This window comes from Cornus florida, unplaced genomic scaffold (genome assembly GCF_030987335.1).
Source record: "Cornus florida cultivar Cherokee Brave unplaced genomic scaffold, ASM3098733v1 CherokeeBrave_3.0.0_Hap2_Chr06, whole genome shotgun sequence".
Taxonomy (NCBI): Eukaryota; Viridiplantae; Streptophyta; class Magnoliopsida; order Cornales; family Cornaceae; genus Cornus; species Cornus florida.
This window is the reverse complement of record NW_026775576.1, coordinates 70,266,061-70,287,581: the sequence shown is the minus strand read 5'-3', so window position 1 is coordinate 70,287,581 and position 21,521 is coordinate 70,266,061. Positions and strand designations below refer to the sequence as shown.

The 21,521-nt window shown below is 36.0% G+C and overlaps 2 protein-coding genes across 2 annotated transcripts; one reads left to right on the top strand and one right to left on the bottom strand.

Annotated features, from left to right (window-relative positions):
- Window positions 1–206: 206 nt before the first annotated feature.
- On the top strand, window positions 207–7,353 carry LOC132311928 (double-stranded RNA-binding protein 6-like). Its single transcript, XM_059810084.1, has 3 exons — window positions 207–736; window positions 3,581–3,800; window positions 6,247–7,353. Exons 1-3 carry the CDS (start codon window positions 491–493, stop codon window positions 7,032–7,034), a joined length of 1,254 nt encoding a protein of 417 aa, XP_059666067.1. The 5' UTR covers window positions 207–490; the 3' UTR covers window positions 7,035–7,353.
- A 1,776-nt stretch (window positions 7,354–9,129) lies between these two features.
- Window positions 9,130–21,336, bottom strand: LOC132311929 (mRNA-decapping enzyme subunit 2). Its single transcript, XM_059810085.1, has 8 exons — window positions 21,030–21,336; window positions 19,668–19,819; window positions 19,173–19,300; window positions 13,800–13,895; window positions 11,994–12,146; window positions 10,299–10,402; window positions 10,148–10,215; window positions 9,130–9,803 (listed from the first exon to the last, which is right to left on the bottom strand). The coding sequence occupies exons 1-8, from the start codon at window positions 21,107–21,109 to the stop codon at window positions 9,619–9,621; spliced, it is 966 nt and encodes a 321-aa protein (XP_059666068.1). The 5' UTR covers window positions 21,110–21,336; the 3' UTR covers window positions 9,130–9,618.
- Window positions 21,337–21,521: the final 185 nt, after the last annotated feature.

The following is a 21,521-nucleotide window of genomic DNA, read 5'->3' as shown; positions in this document are numbered from 1 at the left end:
TCTATATCTATATTTACAGCTGTGCGCCCCACCCTGAAACAACGACCACATCCAACGGATGAAATGATCCTCATCGCAGTCAAATTATACAGTTATGTCAATCAAATGGCTGAAATGAATCAATCACATACCTTAGCAAGAGCGTGACCACTTCCTAACCCCTCACCACAAATAAAAAAATGCTTAAACGAATGGCACTGTACTTTTCTTCACTGTTGTTCGTTGTTTTCCAAGTTGCAAAATCTCTTTCTTCTATCTTTCTCTCTCTAAAAATATAGTGTATGTATATATATATATTTGGGCATTGTATGTAAATCACAGCCCTAGAAGCCAGCGATTACCGGTATTCGATCATGGAGCTCGGCGGTCCGATCTGAGCTCCTCGAACTGGTTCTTGAACGAATTTGAGGTCTGTGATCGATCGGAATTCGGTTTCGAGTGGTGGTTGTGGAGAGAGAAAGTGTTCGGTGGGGTTTTAGAAAGAGAAAGTATGTATAAGAACCAGCTGCAGGAGCTGGCGCAGCGGAGCTGCTTCAACCTACCTTCGTACACGTGCCTGAGGGAAGGTCCTGATCACGCGCCCAAGTTCAAGGCCACCGTCAACTTCAACGGCGAGACCTTCGAGAGTCCCAACTTCTGCACGACGCTGCGCCAGGCGGAGCACTCGGCGGCGGAGGTGGCGCTCAATGCGCTCTCCAGTCGTGGTCCTTCGCATTCGCTGGCCGCGAAGATACTTGTGAGTTAGAATTTCTGTTGTTTTAGGTTAATGTTGAGTTTTGTTTACTTCATTATTTAGTTCTGATGTTCTCGGTGCTGATTTGATGAAGAATTGAGAAGTAAACTATGAATAGTTATTAGGAAAAGGGAATTTAGCAAATGCTAAATGTGCGCACTGTGCTAGTGAATGTATGTTGAATTAGGTCAATCTTTAGAAGTATATAAGTGATTAGTTCAGCAGAATGATGATTGACCTAGTTCGAATGGCTTAAGCAAATGCTATGAATTACGATTGCTCTGACACACAATTTATTTCTGTGCTGCCTAGTTTATTTATTTCTCCAATTTTTAGGGTGCCACTTTTCCCATCTCCTTCAACTCGTGAAATGGTTGGTTGTTCTTAGACAAATTTCCCTTAAAAGTCAATGCTCATGACTTTTTTTAATTTTATCCAGCTGTCCAACAATGGGTGTGCACCATACCGTTAGTAAAACAAGATTTCTTTCTGATTGCCTTCATATTTGACAGTCCTCCCCAACCCTATTATTCTCTAAATGGGTCGAACAAAATGAAAATTCCCTCCCTCTATGGATTACGATCTAAATTCTTTTGCAACGAGATTTCTTGAGAAGAATAGGTAAATGATATGTGCCTATCAATCTGTTATTGAGATACCTAGGCAAAATGAAATAAGCAAGAAGCAACAAGATTTTCTGTTAGATTTGGTACCATGAGCATTTAGATACCTAACATTATTGGCATATAGCAATGATTAACCTTTTTAGCAGCAAGAAGTGTCGGATTTTTATCAATCAGGTAAGTAGCATATGTAGAATTAGATGATTACTGATCTATTTGCCCTGAGGAAACTTACAATTTGCTCTAATTGTAGCCGTGATGTGGCAATGTAGGGTGTAAGATTGATGAACTGGGGGAAGATCTATGTTTTTGCTTCATTAATTTATGCATAGTGGCTGCACTCAAACTCGAATATGTGTAATCATGATTGGCAATTTGATCTTTTATGATTGCACCAAGGCTCCAAACAACGGTATGCTAAAAAAAATAAAAAAATAAAAAATGAAGAAGAATAAGAAGAAAAGAAGGAAAAATTTGATTTGTGCAATAAGTGAATGAGCTACTTGATGTGTACTCAAGCACATATTAGCAAATTCTACTGTCATATTTATTTTTACCTGAGTTGATTGAGGATCGGTCTCTATATTAGATGACATTATGTTGATTGCTTTTGGTTGCAGCAGCTCATTCACTTACTGCACCAATTAACCAATCGTGTCAATAATAATCTAATTCTGCATAAATGATAGAAAATCTTGTTGCTTCTTGCTTATTTCATCTGGTCTCGATATCTCAATAACAGATTGATAGGCACATATCATTTACATTTTCTTCTAAAGAAATCCACTAAAAATCTTAGGTTGCCTCATTACAAAAGAATTTAGATCGTCATCCCATAAAGGAAGGGGATTTTCAATTTGTTCGACCCATTTGGAGAAGAAGAGGAGATTTTCATAAAAGATGCCCTCCAAAGTAGGAGCAAAATGCACCAACACACAACTGTTGTCCTGATTGAGTTGTGGACTGTATTGAATGGATATGGACGTGTCACAGCATTGTATGGAGAATTCGACAAAGTTATTTTCTTAAAAATATGACAAGGACATGGTTACTATATGTCTATATGCTGCATGCATATTTATGAATATGCATATGTACATAGTAATTTTGAGACCCCCCTTTTCTATCCATTCCTTTGATGATTCCTTCCATGTTATCGGATGGACTCAAACTTTTTGGTATTATGTCTACATTTATATCTTATTTTTCTATATACATATATATATGTAATCTTTTTCTATATGAAAAGTTTTTTCCCACTTTCTAAGATTTGTTGGCTGTTGGTTGCACAAAAAGTCTTCATAAGATGGACCAAGTGTCCTATGGACTTAAGTGCATGACATGGACAATGATCCCTCCTGGAAGTGTATGTGCTTCTTAGGAGTTTGGTGTTCCTATACGATCAGGAGTAATATGCATTCCAAGAATGCATTAAAATTGACGAGTACCCATTGCATTGTCATTGTGAAAAGGACAGTGAAGGGTAGTTGCTCCTTGTGGGTTAAGATTAGACTAAGAAAACATATTGGCTGTTGCTGCTCTATAAAAATATTGAATAATTTATCTCTCTCTCATACACACACACACACATATTTGCAAAATCACACTCATATCCCTGCACTGGTCAAAAATGACCTTAATTGCACTGTCCTCCGCTCAGGTTTGGCGCATGTGATGGAAAAGCTTAAAATGTGAATATTCTAGTAGTTGACTTTGAAGGAAGAACCTAAAATGTGGAACCCCCTCCCCCCCGGGGCCCTCTCCCATTAACCAGTCATTAGAACTGTGAAAAAAATTGATGATATGACAGATTTGTCCTTCTCTTTGATGAAAGGACATTAGTAGCCTTTTGAGATTAAAAAGTTACAATGATACCCAAATCTCCTTGATGGTTTTGCCCTTCCTTTCCCCATGGCTATACATCAGTTATCAGTTGCATACTCGCATTGTCATGCAGCCCGTTCTTGCATATACACATACATTATATGTATTACATTCATATATATATATATATAGTTATATAATAGTCTTCAAGTCATGACCATGGGTTTTAAGGCTCTGTTGTTTCACTGAAATATACAAAACAGAGCTTGCATGTAAATATTCAACACCCTTATGCAGAGACTCAATTCCTCAATTCCTCTATTTTTGGGTTTTTTTTTTTATTTTCACTGCAAAATTCTAGTAAACTGTCTTTAGTCCAACTAACTTTTTTGATTGACAGGATGAGACGGGGGTCTACAAGAATCTGTTGCAGGAGGTTTCACAAAGAGTAGGAGCATCTTTGCCAACATACACAACTTACCGATCGGGCCTAGGACACCTTCCTGTTTTCACCTGCACTGTAGAGTTGGCTGGCGTCACATTTACAGGCGAACCAGCTAAAAACAAGAAACAAGCTGAAAAGAATGCAGCAATGGCAGCTTGGTCTTCTTTGAAAATATGTAAGTACTCATAGCAAGTTCTCAATTTTTTTTTTTTTTGATGAGTAACAAGTTCTCATAAATTTATTTGGCATAAAACCCCTTGAACTTGTGCAAAAGATTGCAATTCACCCCTGCCATTTGTGGACCGTTACAACATGGACAGAATAGTGATCATGTGTGGTGCACATGGGATTTTCAGTTCTGAAATCACTATAATGCCCTTTATTATAGTAGAAATATAAAGAGAAGATAAAAAAAGAGAGTTTTGTAAAGGCTTGAATGAGATCATTCAAGCCGTAGTATCTATTGATAAAAAAGTACATGCTTATATTACAAGAAAGAAAATTAAATCAAATCTAAATCAAATCAGAGCATATTCTATGCCATGATTTGTGGCTATCAAATCTCTGTTAATATAGTAAGTTATTATTCCATAAATCGTGGCAATCACATCTGCAAACACTCTCCCTCAAGTTGGTGCGTGGATAGCTGAGACGCCCAACTTGGACAATGCATCTTCAAACACGGTCTTGCTAGCACACATCTTCAAAATCTACAAGTTGCAGAGTGCAAATCTGACTAGTGATGATTTTCTCTCAGATAAAGTGCTGATCAACAAATCAAAAATGTCTCCTCAGACCATAACAATTAATAATGTCTCCTCAGACCATAAACAGCCAATCATGTCTCCTCAAACTGTAAAGAACTAACAATGTCTCTTCAGACCATTTCCCTTCATTCACATGTTTAAAACATGTAGATGGAAGAATTAACAATGTCTCCTCAGACCATTCCCCTTCATACACATGTTTAAACAATGTAGATGAAAGAATCAACAATGTCTCCTCAGACCATAAAAAGAAACAACTATGTCTCCTCAGATCATTTATGAATAGGTGGTGCCAAATTCGCAACGCCCTCATTGAGGTTGGACCATCTTGCCTACCCGTCACCTCCCGGATGGGCAATGTCACCTTAGACCATTCCCGAATGGGTGGTGCCGAACTCGCAATGCCCTCATTGCAGTCGGACTACCCTAGCTCTGATAGCAAGTAGAAATATGAAAAGAAGAAAAAGGAGAGAGTTATGTAAAGGCTTGAATGAGATCATTCACAGCTGTAGTATTTATAGATAAAAAGCACATGCTCATATTACAAGAAAGAAAATTAAATAAAATCTAAATCAAATCACAGCATATTCCATGCCATGATTTGTGGCTATCAAATCTTTGCTAGTATGGTAAGTCATTCATATATCGTGGCAATAATATCTGCTAACAATTATTGACTAAAACACCCTTGGATAATTTTTTAGCCATATACCAACCCATTCCAAGCTCTATCACGTTGATGTATATATATTATTTGCAAGAACATCGGGCTTACTTGGGTGAAATTGGAACCACCAAAGTGAACAAAAATGCAAACATAGCATTCGTATGATCATTCTTTTCCTCCTTCAGTTTTGAAAATCTGGAACCACCATCATCTTGATCCACCAAATTAGCTTGCTGTTTAGATTTTTCCTTTAAAACAAATTTTACAAGGTAAAAATGTCGTTTCACATGCACATTAACGGTAACATGACGGATTGGCCTTACTTGCTACGTTTTTTATAATTTAGGAGTTAGTTGCTTCAATAAGGGAGGTATTTGCAATTTTCTGATACTTCAGGGGAGTTTTCTGCAATTTACCCAATAATTTTTTGGTTACTGAATTATACTTGATAAAAGCTCAGATCTATTCCCTTTTGTTGCGGCACAACTAAACTTCTATCCAAAGTAATTGTCGTTAAACTTCATATCAGATGTGCTACAAATGGAACGCATGTATTCTCCCATGCCTCTATTACTTTTTCATACTAGGTTTTATGTACGCCTGCAGGCTATTAATTGTTGAAGCACAGAGCTGCTATTACATTTGAGATATTGTAGACTCCTGTAACGTCGTCGTGATATTGCTGATACTAAAAATTCTTATCTAAAGAATGCATTTGATATATGCCCCCACCACCATCATGAACATATAGTTCTGAGTACAAACCCAAATTGCTTCCTTTTGTATGCGAGTAAATATTACTTGTCAAAGTATGTATGCTTGTCCAAATTCTCATGCCATTATCCTCAAGACCTTCAACGTGCGCCATTCCCAAGCTAGCCTTATTACCTTGCTTGTACCATAAAAATACTGTTATCCTACTTTCCAATACGAACCTAATCATGGAATCCATATAAAACTTTAGTTGTTGCAAACTATGTAATTCCGGCCCAGCCCCTGCTTATTTGTAACTAAACTTGTTATACTTGGCTTGACAAAGATAATTGGCCTTGTGATTGGCCCATTGATGTCAATTTCTCTGATACTTGACAAATAAAAACTATTAAAGCAATTGTCTCGCCTTCAGATTAACCATAGATGTTGTGTCCGTATATATTTATCTAATGTGCTTCTTTCTGTTTGTCCAGTAACACAACAATCTGAGAGTTCATCATCACAAAAGGTGATTTATGATGAGCAGGAGCATATCACTGTAGCACGTGCTCTACAGAAATATCTTGTGAAGGCAAAGATGTGTAATTTATCATTTCCGATTAAATTTCCAATACAGAATCCAAGAAGACCACAGAGCGCACAGCTACCTCCTGTTACATCATCAAGAATCCTTCCCCTGATACGCTCAAAGACAGTTCCTCGATGCAGACCCATTGTAACACCTGTAAACAGCCCAATATTCCCGAATGCAGCTCCTCCAAGCAGACCATTAAGTGAAACAGTAAGAGAGAGACCCATATGCCCGAAGACAGCTCCTCAGAGTCAACCTGTAATCACAACAGCGAGTGACAGGTCCCTTCCATCACCTGACAACCCCAGGTTCCAACCACCAAAGTTTCCCGCAGCTGGAGCAGCACCTTATATTCCTGTTCGGCATTTTAGGGCACACCATGGAATTGCACCACCAGTGACGATAAGAAATGCAATACCCGTTTTCTCTGCACCACCACTTCCTCCACCTAAACAGCCCTCACAGTTGAGCCGGCCTCTACCTTTGGGCATTGCTCCACCCGTCTGTATACGGCAACCTGTGCCAGTTTTTGCTGCTCCACCAGTTCGTATAGAGGAACCACCGGCTTCTATGGCTTCTACTAGCCCAGCGTCCAGCCCATCAGTGCAGGTAGATAAAACGGAGAGTTCATTACAGGAGAAGAAGCGGGAATCTGAGGTGATGCAGGACTTGCAAGAGCTAAAGATATGATGCCAAGCAAAGCAGGTTCTGAATTGCAAGAACATGTAGGTTATCTACCATATTCTTCATTCTATAAGTTCTATTTAGGTCTTAGTCCTGTCCATTTCTCTATTATCATTATTATTATTATTATTATTTTTTTTTCTGTTATGAAGAGCTACCTGGCTTGTCACCTTAAGCCTAAGCTGTCGTATATCTCTTTGGGTTGTCCACCCTGGGAAATTGCTTGTTTGGCTTGTTGAAACCAGTGGTGCGTACAAAATTTGGACCTTATACATTATAGAAACAGATGAAAGTGAAGGAATTGAGAATTATGTTTGCTTTCTGATTTTACGCTTCTTGTGGTTTGGCTGTTACCAGCAGCAGACTTGCTCCACCAAATACATGGCTTGAGCAAATAATTTCCTAGTTTTGCAGGGTGATCTAGTGCTGTATTTGGTCATGTATTTCTTGAAAGTAGTCCAGTGTATGTCAGACCGTAAGATTTTGAAGTTCAATTTTAGTCCGTCCATAGTTCGGACGAAACAGAATGTATTGCCCGACTCCATGTGTAGCCTGTTTATTGAGTGTGGGTATACAACTGTACAGGTCAATGGTCCAAGGATAGGCACTGCCTTAACTCAAACACCAAAACAATATATAAAGTACAATGCACTTCTTTTAACCTTACTACTTAGATCTTTATTTAGCTACGGTGGGCTGTGAAATACATGGTACCGAATGCTTAATGTTATCCTTTAATTTTTGGTAGACGAGGTACATGCGTGCACACACTATACTGTCCCATTTGGGGCTCAAATCACTCACCTTCCCTTAGCCTGGCTTTAGGGAGGGGAGGAGAGGAGAGCTCATATACCCCCTGGCCTGGTAGTTGCTTTTTGTCACCTTCTTTCTTTCTTTCTTTTATTTATTATATATATATATATATTTATTGGTCTTGAGTTGTCCTGAATAATTGACAAATTATTACATTGGTTCGGGACCAATCACTATTGGACACCTAAGCAAATTTGTTAGAAATGTGTATTTATTCAGTTTATAGCTTAGTTGTCGATGGTGATTGGCTATGGTCCCAGGACCATGTAATAACCCAATCTTTGTATGGAGTTCATGCATCAGAAAGTAGGTTCTTTGGCATGTGGTGTCAACAGGGTCTGGTAATCTGGAAGCTATTTTTCTGCTCAGCAGGGGGAATATGTCGTTTGGCAGCACAGGTGATATAAGAAGTCTACCTGATTTGATGTAATTGGGACTATGGCCCCTTTTGGTTAGGCAGAGTTGGAAAGAACAATAAACTACTTCGGGGAGGGAGGTTTTGTGTTTGCGCACTTACTTGAACTTCTAAAGGAAAAATAAATAAATTTATCTTCAAATTGAGAAACCTAATCTTAAATGGGTGAAGAATGACAGGGCCAATGATATTGTCATCGCAAAGAACGCTCGCAATGCTTTTGGGAATTATTGAATCCTTCACTTTTGGCTTACCTTTGGCCATCCATTTTTATAATTGTTTTAATATTTATATTATAGTACATGTCAATTTCTTCATTTTATTCTTTTTGGGAGCCAAGAAATGTAAGTACTTAAAAGGCCCAAGCTATCTGGTCTAGCACCTCTTACACTCCCCACCCCAAATACCAAAACCCTAACATTCCTCAAGTTCTCTAAACAAGCATATTATGATATTTCAATTTGATGGTCTTCTGAAACGTTTAATTTATTTTATTGCCATAAAAGAAACCAAATCAACAACCATATTGATCGCACAATTAAGTTGTTAACAGGATCTATCACATATTCAGGGTGTTAGACGACATACAAAAATATATATGTAACTTGAGAACTCTTACTGTATCAAGTAAATTCAAAATTTCATACTTTACAGTTTCAACATTTCTCTTCCTTCTGCCCAAACTCTCCAGGCTTCCACTGTGCGAAGAACATGAATTTGACAAAAAGCTCATATCTTCCACCACTTTGCATAACTACTAGCATAAATTTACATGGAAGCTCAAATCTTTCACCATGGGATATCGGACATCAATAGAAGTGCAGCCTTCAAAAAATTCAGACACAAAGCAACTAACTTTTGTAGAATCGGATCTCAAGCTACAAAAACAACAATTAATAAGATACCAATGAAAGTTGACTTGCTGTCTTTAAAGTTGAATTAACAATAATAGTCGCATCCACTTAAGCCAACAGAGACTTTTGTCTCTTCATTTACATCGATCTATAAGAAATGCTAATGTATTTTTTGCTCGACTCACAAAGAGAGCAATTCAAGGATCAACACTGGAATAAGCAAGTCAGATATGTTTGTCAACGTAACCGATAAGTGAAAATAAAAGACTACAAATGTCAAAAGTCCTTGCCACAATTTTTTTTCCCCTGGTGATTAACTTGGTACAAGCGTTACTTACAGAATGTACATGTATTCAGACCGGGAAATCACACCAGGCATACAGCCGGTACAGCTACTAAGTTAGCACAAGAAAGAGGCCATGAGCGCTGTCAAAAGAACTGGTGCAATGGCTGAGCTAACTATATGCACATAGAACACTTTACAAAACAGATTTGAGTTCGGCGGCATCTAAGCAGCAAAGGCAGTTTCCATTGCTCGCAATATCAAAGCAGTATCAAACCGGAAATTTCGGAAGCTCCTGCCAGTGCCTGTATCAGGCGAATGAGCATCAACTACAGGTTTAATTAAATGACTCTCCGTTATTACTGAATTATTCCCTGTAGAACTGTTCTTTGCCTTCCACACGCTGATTCCTAGACAAAATTAACATGACCCATCAGCAAAATGAGTAGAGCACAATCTTGGTTCTTTTTTCTTGTATGAGGAAATTCGAGATGATCCATGTAAAGAATTTTAGAATTCATGTATGAGGGCAAACATTATAATACAATTTTAGAACACCCCAGATTCCTCTTTTTCTTTTTCCTTTCTTTCCTTTTTATCTAACAGTTTCATCCATGAGGTTCAAATTAATCCTATAATTGGCATCACCACTATGGTTCAAACTAATATGAGAACAGAACATGTCAGGGATTTACCACAATATATCTATTCAAGGGAAAGAAAAAAAAAAAAAAAAAAAGGAAAAAAAGCAAACCTTTCAAAGGCTTGTCAGGTTTTGGTACTACTGGTGGTTGATGTGTTGAAATCCATCCTTTCAGAGCTCTGCAAGAAGACATTATTTAAGTTGGACCAAGAAAGTAAAGCCTATGGGGATATTTTGTAAACAGATATGCCAATATACTCACCCCAAGAAGGGAGCAACCATGTAAAGCTTGAGGCCAGTGATCCCACGAGATATTACATCGTTATTAGCTGGTTGAATTTCATCTAGCCGCTGCCATGCAACTTCCTGCAAGCAGAAATTATTTAGTACATTGCCTAAGTCACAAATATTTATATTTCACCTGCCACATATATGTATAGTTTGTACATAGAAAGAGCTATAGGAGCTGATGCATTCTATGGCTCTAGAAAGAGCTATAGAAGCTGATGCATTCTATGGCTCTAGAAATGTAGGTCACTCAAAGGAAGAGAAACAAACTAATGAAGGTATACTAGATTGGGGAAGGTCACCTCTGGTTGATATCACATTCAACAATAAATAAATAATTTATTTTATTGACTTATGGTTTTTGCAGTCATGAACAGGATTGTTGAATTAATTCACAATTAATCTTTATGCACTCTAGAAACATGGGTCACTCAAAGGAAGAGAAACAAACAAATGATGGTATACTAGATTGGGGAAGGTCGCCTCTGGTTGATACCACATTCAACAATAAATAAATAAATTATTTTATTGACTTATGGTTTTTGTAGTCATGAACAGGATTGTTGAATTACTTCACAATTAATCTTTATGCAGTAAATGTATAGAATCGATTCACAACCAATAATCGAATTGGTAAAAATAAAGTAGCTGAAGTGCACAAATAAAAACATATACATTAAAAAAAGAAAAAAAATAAAGTCAAAACATTAATACCAAAATATATAGTTCTTTACCTATCAATATATATATATATATATATATATAGTTTTTAAATGGGTTGCACAAATAAAAATATATCCCTTTAAAAACGAAGGAAAATGTCGTCACAAACATTAATACCAAAATATATACTCCCTCCATCCCACAAAAAGTCACTTTTCGGGAATCTGAACTTTTTAAGTGCGTAATTTTTAATGTTATTTATTATAGTGGTAGGTAATGAATTTCCAAATATACCCATGTGGTGGGTCCACACAACTTTAATTGCTTTTATAACTTCAAGGCAATGAGGGTAAATTAGGAATATTAAAAAAAATAGTATATTGGATTTTGAACAAGGACATTTATTTTGGAACAGCCAAAATAGAAAGGTGGACACTTTTTGCAAGACAGCGGAGGGAGTATTTTTTTTCTTTTTTACCTATCCAAAAGAAAAACTATATTTTTTTATGGACCGATGCAAAACATTAAACCCTTCCTAAGGCCACCCCAATAGGTTCTATTTTCTAGTTTTCCATAAATATCATTATGATAGAAGGATTCACACCCAGGTCCCAAGGCTCCCAACCCAGTCTTGAACCAACTTGAGCTAACAGCTGGTAGGGGATTTGGTGTCCCTATTTTGATTGTTGCAACCCTTCATTGCCTGAAATACAAAGCACAACCAGCAGTTTATCATATAGGTTCCTCCCACCCGATATTAAGTAGGTACATAGTAGTTAAAATAGCTTGTAAGACCCTATAAAGTGATTCGACTCAGACTTAATGGAGCATAGGCATTCAAATTACAAATAAAAGAAAAGATGAAAATAATTTGGAGGTAATACCTCAGAAAGCAATAAAGAATGTCACATCAGGCATTTTACGCAATATTCCACTCTACAAACAAATTATATGCAAAAGGAACCCATAAAAATAAACTTTCTGACAGTTTGGGAGGATATCATACACTGATCTCTTTTTTGGTTTGTGGAGCAAATGCAGTATCGTCTTTAACACCTGGAACTATGTAGAGTCGGACTCTCTGCTGTCCAAATATCATTTCAATGTACTCATCTTTGTTAAGAAGCTTTGAAACATCAAAACCCGTTTCCTCCAGTACCTGCATCCAGCATGAAGGCATAAACTAGTTAGGCAAGAATGCAATAGCAGATTCTCTGTGCACAAGCACGCATCCGCTACTGTTCAATTCCTAGGTGCGGTTAATTATTCTTTCCTAAATTTTGACAGAGGCCAATAGTTTCATGCATTGACATGGTATGGTAAATAACAGCAGCAAAAATGACAAAACAATAGTTGCATGTTACATAGGATGATCAATCTACCAGAGAACCATTTGGAAAAAATCCTCACCCCAAGGGAATAGTAGAAACAAGTTACAAGAAGCTGTCACATTTTAATTTAGTACAAACAATCAGTTTGTGTTTGGTATAAAAAATCGGAGTTGGTCCTTAAATTGCCAATTGAGACTTTGGAAAACTTAATTTCAGACAATATGGGTGCAAAATTCCATTGTACCTGCCAAAAAGGATGTTAAACTTAACTTCAGCAATTTAAGAATTGAATCTAAAAAATTATCAATCGAAAAAATGAGTGGTTGGTTATATTTTTTAACAGAAAAGAGCTCGAAATTTTCGTCGCCATTTCCTAAAAACTATAAAAACTGAGTTAAAAAGGCCTGATCTCATAAAACTTTTTTTTGTATCTCTGAAATTTTTTATTTTCAAAGTTTTTAAAATTTGTTTTCAGAGAACTGAACCAAACAAGCCTGACTTCTGATAAGAAAAAACTGGTGGAGGTTCTCTTGATGGAATGTTGAGAGTGAGATCATGGTGGTGGTGGTGATTGATTAGCTCTTCTCCTCAACTTTTTAGCTACTATAAGAATGTGAACAACCTGAAAACCATCAGAAGACGTTTTCCATGATTTTAATTATCAGCTTCTGCTCCATTATTTGATTTGCAAATATCTTCTTGGATGTATAATTCCTTAATCTTCCCAAACAAAGAATCAATTACGGACTCAATTCAAGGTGCATAAGCTGGTTAGGTAATTTTAGAGATACACTTTAAGGTGAAGTTATTTCCCATGAACAGCCTATTACGTTTGCTTGATAGCGTGTGCTAAAGCAGTGATGAACCAAATTGAACTTCCCGGGTAAACAAATTATCATGAGAAGATGGAAATTTTAAAACTGACATGCAATGTGCTACTGCATAAGCAACAGAAACAGATGTGTTGGGGATGTCTCAAATTCTTATTAGGTTGTATTGGTTTGGGGATGTGTTGTTAGACTTGGGCTCAAAGTAATTCTACTTGAGCCCCAAGTAGTTGCTTTCCTTGTCTAACAACGATTTGTATTGCTTGCTCACCAAGCTAAGTTGTTTTATACATAGAAGTGGAGTTGAGTGGAGAAGGTAGATAAAAAAATAAAATAAAAAAGAGAACGGAGGAGTGAGTGAGAAGCGAAGAGAGTGGGTGAGAGTAGAAAGATGTAATAAGTGAGTGGGAATTCTCTACAATTGTATATTCTCTTCCTGATTCATTATGGTGAATTTTATTCTCTCCATGGACCTAAGTGGAGTTCGGCCGAACCATGTAGACATTGTGTTATTATGTCTGCTTGTTTGTGGCATGCTTCCAATGTGCCGAATCGTGTTCACCGATTCAACACTAATGAAGCTAGTTTTCAATGAGAAATGCTAATCAATCATATGACAAAATTAACAATTACATAAGAAACAAGGATGTTTACTTCTCTGATGGCACACGTATGGTCTTCCTCATCTTTGTTCTTTTTCCCGCGGGGAAAACTCCAGCTTGTGCCTTTCCATCCTTTCACCAGCAAGCACTGCAGATAGCATAAATCAAACATAAAAAATAGCGATAAGATTACTTGCTGAACGGGAACTATAACATATACAACATATTAGATAACTCTTCCATCCAAAGCCAGTAAAAATTTTAGAAACCAAATTAAATAACAAAGCTTCTACTGAATTCAATACCAACTAAGCTTGCCACTTACCACACATTGGATTAAAAAGTTCTAAATAATAACTTAACTATTCTCCCCCTAGAAGAAGCCCTTCTTCTTTCATTAAAAGCAAGAATATATATATATATAAGTAAAAGAACATCTCTTATATTACTCCGATTTTAGGTGAGGATTCACGTAATCAAACAGAAAAAATTATGTATCAATGCTGCCCAGAGAAAATGTACCCCCGCTTGCACTGCAATCAGTTTCACAAATGTGCTTTACTTAGATAACTCTCCTTTTCAGGCATATGAACACAAGCGTGAATATCTTCATATATATTTAAATTTTTGATAAATTTCAATATGTCAAAATAATGAAAATATACTTCATTCTTCTCCACCTTGCATGCATATGATAATTTCATAAGATAATTAAAGGTGGAGAGAGAGAAAGAGGAAGGAGAGGGGGGCTTGGGGGGGGGGGGGGAGTCTGTTAAGGTAAGATGCATTTTATTTATCATAAGGGCATTTGGTTGACTAGATTCAAGACATGTGGAATGATGCTGATTAAAACATGATATTGAGAAAAAGAGACAAATATAAATAAAAAAATTTATTTAAAAAAACCGCATGAAGTGTCCTTTGGATCCTTTTCAATCAAGTTTTAAATCGAATTTGAGTCTTTATTTGTACCTATTTCAACTTAGCAAGCTTTTAGTATAGATTTGTTTATGATTTATGATGTTTTAGGAGTCAAATGTGTTCTGGTAATTTTATGTGGATATAATAGCAGTCCATGAGTTCTGTTTCGGGTATATTCTTTTTTCCGGTAGGTAGTCAAGCTATGCCATTCGATCTTTGTATACATATTTAATATGTGCAATTCACCCCTCCGTGCATCAGATGCAGAATATGCGACTAATGGCCCCACCTGGATACTTTTAAGCCTAAATTAAGCATAAAATGTGTTTTGGTAATGAATGTGGATATAGTAGCAGTCCATGAGTTTTGTTTCAGGTGAAATTATATTCTTTTTCCGGTAGGTAGTCAAGCTATGTCAATCGATCTTTTTATACGTATTTAATGTGTGCAATTCACCCTTCCGTGCATCAGATGCAGAATATAATAATGGCCCCACCCAGATACTTTTAAGCCTGTATTAAGCATAACCCTATGGTTCCAAATCATCTTATTTGCAAGCTCTCTTTTGCTTTATAAAGACCCATTAATTATTCAATCATGATTTTCAGTTAGCAAGCCAATCATACTAGATTTAAGTCACTCAAAGCAATCGATGCCCGCAGGCTAAAAATATCCAACCCAGAATGTTGACTTTCTCAAACGATAAACTTAAGCAACTTCAGAAAATAAAAGAGCAAGTTGCCCTCATCATTCAGATGGTATGGTATATCATAAGCATTTTTTCTCACTCGCGCACTCTCAGATCCTTCAATATTCACAAGTAATATAAATGCCATTTTAGTGGCCTCTTACTCTTAGCAAGAGGTTATCTTTTTGAAATAACAATTACACATGAAAGAAGATTACACAGCATACACATCTGAAAACGGGTTAGCTTGGGGTTGCCTTCTATGTGCAGCCCCGAACACAATCAGTGAAACTTGATTATAGCAATACAAAAGTTCAATATATATATATATAATGAAAGCCTTTTTTCGGCGGATACATATTCATAAACAGCATCACCAAAATTTATGTGTTAAGGCACATACATAAAACTACCTTCCCTCATTCACAGGCTAGGGATCAGCTTTGCAAAAGATAACATTAGAAACTAAACTCTCTATTCAACCACGTTGATTGGCAAATTCAGGTAGACTTTGGCAATGTTAGTCTAACAAGACAAAAAGGGTATCTAGCTAGGGAATGGATTAAGTTGTGTAAAAATGACAGGGAAATGACAAGCTTGAGATTTAGCCGACTTTGGAAGAATGTTTGAACCAGAGAATCAAATTGTTAGAGAACATCATTATAGGAATGATCTAAACCTTTGATAGAATATTGATTGGAGTGATTCATGGGATTGAGTTTAGGCATCCCAGATCCTCCATCAATATATTTTTCATTTTTATAAAATGTTTGTATACTTTCACCTATAAATAGACATGATCATTGTAAGAGAAATGTAATGAAAAAGAAGTCATCTTTGGGCTTTGTGTGCCATGAATGTAAGCCGTAGTGGCCGAACCACGTTATATTATTGTGTTGTCCATGCATCATTTCTCTCTTCAATATTATATTTCTTAAGATTGTATCAGAGCAGGTTTATCATATCCTACTCTTGACTCGTTCAACTCTCCTCGCCTAACTCGAATTTTGTGATCGGATCTACTCGTCTTAGATTTCCTTGTGTCAGATATCAATATTGTTGGTTATTTGCACATTCTGTTCAAGTGTTTGGGATCATGTTCTTCTTCACTCTGGTAGACCCAACTATAGTTCATTCAACAACAATTTGTCTCAACAACTTCATATTTATTTTCAAGTTGGTACACTTGAGTTAAAATCTCCGTGTACCAATTTGAGGGGGAGTGTTAGAGAATATTATTATAAGAGTGATCCAAGCCTTTGATGGAATATTGATTGGAGTGATTCATGGGATTGTGGATCCTCAATCAATACATTTTTTATATTTTATCACATGTTTGTCTTCTTTCACCTATAAATAGAGGTGACCATTGTAAACAAAATTAAGAGAGAATATAATGAAAAAGAAGTAGCCCTTTGGGCTTTGTGTGCCATGGATATAGGCTGTAGTGGCCAAACTACGTTATATTCTTGTGTTGTTCATGCTTCGATCTTATATTTCTTAACACAAATTATTTAGAATGGGGTACCAAAAAATTGTGATGTGACTATAAATCACCGGGTCTTTACTTATTCTTGACAGTAGAAAAATAAAAAAGGCCCAAACTCGTCACAACCTAGGGACGGGAATTACTGGATTTTATCATTACTACTTCCACTGAGAGATGGAGTGAGGCCATTTAGTAGATAATAGGGCAAGCTCTCCATTACCATAGCATGCTATAGCAACCTTACAACTGTTGTATAAAATGGGCAATACAAAAACTGCAACAATGAAATTAAAACAAAATTTCTACTTAAAATGAATAATTAATTAATAAAGCTAAAGGGTTCCATTCAAAACATTTTTTTGCGAAAGTAGATAATCATAGTAGATTTGATAACGGGCATTCACCATTTCAATGGTTGATATATAATATGGCAAATATTCTATAAATATATTATCTAATGTTATAATAATTAATGGGGTAAAGTGCAAAAAAAACCCCTGAACTATGGGCCAAAACGCAATAAACCCCCCTGAACTACAAATAATGCAATTAACCCCCTGAACTACGCAACTTGGTTGCAATTAACCCAGTCCAGTCACCAGCAGAAATTTTTTTTACCAACATTACGCGCGTGTGCCACTTATTTTCTAAATGACCGTATAACCCTTGTAATACAAAAATACCAAATTGCCCATTTATTACCTTTTTAAACCACACACACACACACACATATACAGATAATATATTTATATACACAGATGGAGGGACCATTATATATTCTGATTGTTAGACGATATATATACACACACACACACAGACACATAGAGAGAGGGATTAGCTGAGTTCAGGGATTTTGAGAAATTAGGTTACTGGGTGTTTGGGAGTGTCTCACATTCTTAATTATAAGTCTCTTTTTTTTGAAAGGTGATTCTCAATTATGAGTTGATTGGGTGTTCGGATCTCTTCCTCTCTGTGTGTCTATATATATATATCAGCATCCTTTGTGAGTATATATATGCACACTATTATATATATATATATATATATACACACACACATACATACATACATATGGGAAAGATTGGGTTTTGATCAGATTATGTTTGTAGAGAGAATATGCAAGAGGTGATGTTTGTAGAGAGAGAATGGGAGACCGGGTTTTGACCAGATTAATGTTTGATGGATCTGATTGTGGTAGAGAGAAAGTAGGAGAAGGGTGTTGGGTGAGCCGTCAAGTTGTAATTTGTCTTTGAGATTACAGCTGCCATATCATACAAGTAAGTGTATAAGTGCCAAAACGACGTAGTTTTATTGAAGGGTACAATTGTCTTTTGATTTTTCCGATCAACCCAACTGCTGGATTGTCCTCAATTGCAAAAAATTGATAGTTCAAGGGGGTTTCTTGTAGTTCAGGGGGGTTATTTGCAAAACGCTCATAGTTGAGGGGTTTTTTTGCACTTTACCCTAATTAATATTTACATATTATTAAAAAAATCATTTTTTTTCTTTTCCCTCTCTGCATTTTGTCTCTATTGTTTTGTTCGTTAAGAAAAAGTCAAATACATTATTTTCTATTTTATACTCTCTTCTTTATATTCTATTTTTCTTCTTCGGCTTTTCGCTTCTTTTTTATTTTTTCTAATCGTTGTGGATCTGTCATTTTTTTATTTTCAAGCGGTGGCACATTACTCAATCTCTTGGTAAAACAACTTAGACCCATGTACAAGTTATTAACCTGTAAGCCGATTACCCTTTTAGAAATAATTTTAGGCACATGCATATTTCTATTATATTTTATTACTCAACAAAAACAAAAAAATAATTTATTTTTATCATCTCACCCCTCGTATTTTCAGTTCCATTGATATTTCCATAGTTTTAATATTCACATTTCCATCAACATTCAAAGTTTATATTTTTCTGATAAGTTAATACCCCAGACATCCTAAAAAGATAGAATAGCATTTGTTTTGATGTAACTCTTCAAAAATAGTAATAAACACCATCATGAGTGATAAAAAGTCGTGAGTAAATCTGGATAAAATGGAATTATTTGGTGGCTGGCCCAGGAGGGAAGTATGTCAGTAATAATGTCAGACCACTTTAAAAAAGATCCAACAGCTGACCATTTACATAAGTTGGTAGAAATTTGCATGTTCACAGTTTAACAACATCAGATTATCATTTAAGTGTAGAGCTACCAAAAGCAACAACAAGAGCATTGTGTAACAATAGTTTAAAATAACGGACTTGCCCCGATAGAAACCAAAGAATAGATAGTATCTGTTAAATTTTCAATAATAAAAACCAAAAAAAAAAACACTTACCCTTTCAAAAGTTTCATCCAAAATGATGGCCCCAGTTACAGGAACTCGGACCTTGTACGAAGTAAAATCCTTGAATATATCATCTAAATGAACCACATAAGGTCTTAGAACATCACAACTGTTAAACACTGCAATAAGTTAAGGAAAACATGAAACACCTTATAAAATATATATCAACGGAAGAGAACGCATATGCACTAAAATTAGCATTGAAATGCGCAAAATAACTAATCTAATAGAAACTCGGGCCAAATCAGCCTTCTATGATGTATCAAACTCATGAGTGTGATGTCTTTGCAGTGTAAATGTCGTTAGACTGGAAGACAACATGATGGTACAAGGTAGAGTTTGTGTGCATGTGAAGGCATATTTTTAAGCTGAGCGGAAAGACAGGATTGTATATACCAAATCACAAGGATCCAATGCTACCAAAAGAATACAAAATTATTCTTTACAAGAATACAAATGCAATCAAATAGACATTGTAGAGGATACTTAGAGAAGTGAATTCCTTCAAATTGAAGGACTTTAACGAGGGATTATTTTCTACTGAAACATCCTCGTAGAACCAATGTGCATACTCCACGAGAAACAATATCCTCTCAAATGATTGTTGATCTTCTTTAGGCACATTTAGAACAAATCGACTGCATGAAAAACAATCAAAATAAGATGAGGAGAGACTGGCACTACATAAAACAGTATCAGAAGAAACTTTACTTAAAAAACATGAATAGAGAAATACGAAATATGTTGTTCTAACTCCAAGCTCTATTGATTGTGTGAAATGTATATAAGAACATCTATATAACATGAAAAACCATAAGTTGTTTGCTGCATTGGTACAACCAAAGATGTAGAGCCATCGTGATCACAAAGCCAAAAAACTACTTTGATTGCTATGTTTTGATTAGTCGTTGACTACGTGTTAGCCCAAGACAGTGTATTTAGATAGCTCACTCCCAAACAAAGGGTTTTGAGATAGGAACACTTTAAATTTGGGTACTCAACTTATCAATGTTTAGGTTAAAAATTCTTCTAATTCTTCCTTCTTCTTTTATCAGAAGACATCTCAGGTACAGATTGACTGAAATCGTGAACAGTTGAATAAGTTGTTGCTTTAGGTAGTCCCTAAATACAATCCCCTTACATTTATAACCCGTTTATTTTGATATAAAATGTTTTAAACAGGAAAATATTTTTCTTTTAAAATCTTTTACCTGAAAAAACAAATCAATATCGTTCTTATTTCATGGTCCTTGATTGAAAAATTCAAATAAGTTGTCAGCACAAACACTTATATAAACACGTACATAAAGGATCATATCTACTTATCTGGTGTACATGTAAGTCCTTGGCCATACAATTTACAAGTGTGTAATACTAACAAATATAACACATTTTACAAGCAATCAATTGAAGCGCTCTCAACAAATGGAGAATATGTTCGAACCCTTTTAACTTAGTTTAGAAAAGGGGTAAGGGAAAATAAAGTGTTGGTCAAACAATGCTCCAGACAAGGACATGGAATTTTCAATTTTTGTGCAATTTATTTTCATTTCTTTGCCATTCCTTCGAAAAACCAAACGGAGCAAAAACTCTTACTGAATACTGACATGCATGTAGCTTGAATTATCATGCATAGATAGGTATACAAATCCACATCTTAAACTACACACACACACAAAACTTAATCTGCCTTCAATCTTGAAAATTTCACGTGCAAATTGTCTATATCTAGAACAACAAAACAGCTAAAGAAATAAATGTCAGTTTTGTTACCAAATTTTGTAAACCCTAATCAGAGATTGCAACACACTTAGTATAGCTAATAAATACATAGATGTGTATATGGACCTGCAGAGATCGTCGAGGAGCTCTTGAGGAGGGAGACCGTTCTTCAGTGGAACGCTGGAAGATCGATGGAGCCCTGACATGGCTTTCCTGTGTCGATTGAAACCCTAAATTGCTAAATACTTAAAACCCTAATTCTAATTCTAATTCTGGCGAGCATTTTGTTTGAGATGTAAGATTGTAGTCTGCGTCAGTCAACGAAGAAAGAGCTCTTTTTTAGTTCGTTTTATAGAACGAAGACGATAGAGCTCTCTCCTTCGCTATGGAGAGAGAGAGAGAGAGAGAGAGAGAGAGAGCAATTATTTGTTCTTTCTTCGGTCCGGAAATAAATGAATTTCAATGGACTCCAATTGCAGCTGTAGGCTGGACCCGACCCGATAAGGGTATTTTCGTCCTTACATTTTTTATCAAATAAATAAAAATTTAAAATATAATGTCTGAGAATTCACCCCTAAAATTGAAACTCCATCAAATTTCAACTAATCTTTCTCCTAC

Coding starts and splice junctions, on each gene's coding strand:
- LOC132311928 (XM_059810084.1), top strand. CDS start 491: ATGTATAAGAACCAGCTGCAGGAGCTGGCGCAGCGGAGCTGCTTCAAC. Junction 737..3,580: donor CGCTGGCCGCGAAGATACTT/GTGAGTTAGAAT, acceptor TTTGATTGACAG/GATGAGACGGGGGTCTACAA. Junction 3,801..6,246: donor TTGGTCTTCTTTGAAAATAT/GTAAGTACTCAT, acceptor CTGTTTGTCCAG/TAACACAACAATCTGAGAGT.
- LOC132311929 (XM_059810085.1), bottom strand. CDS start 21,109: ATGTCAGGGCTCCATCGATCTTCCAGCGTTCCACTGAAGAACGGTCTC. Junction 13,896..19,172: donor TGGATGAAACTTTTGAAAGG/GTAAGTGTTTTT, acceptor TGCTATCTGCAG/TGCTTGCTGGTGAAAGGATG. Junction 9,804..10,147: donor ACCTGACAAGCCTTTGAAAG/GTTTGCTTTTTT, acceptor AATTTTGTCTAG/GAATCAGCGTGTGGAAGGCA.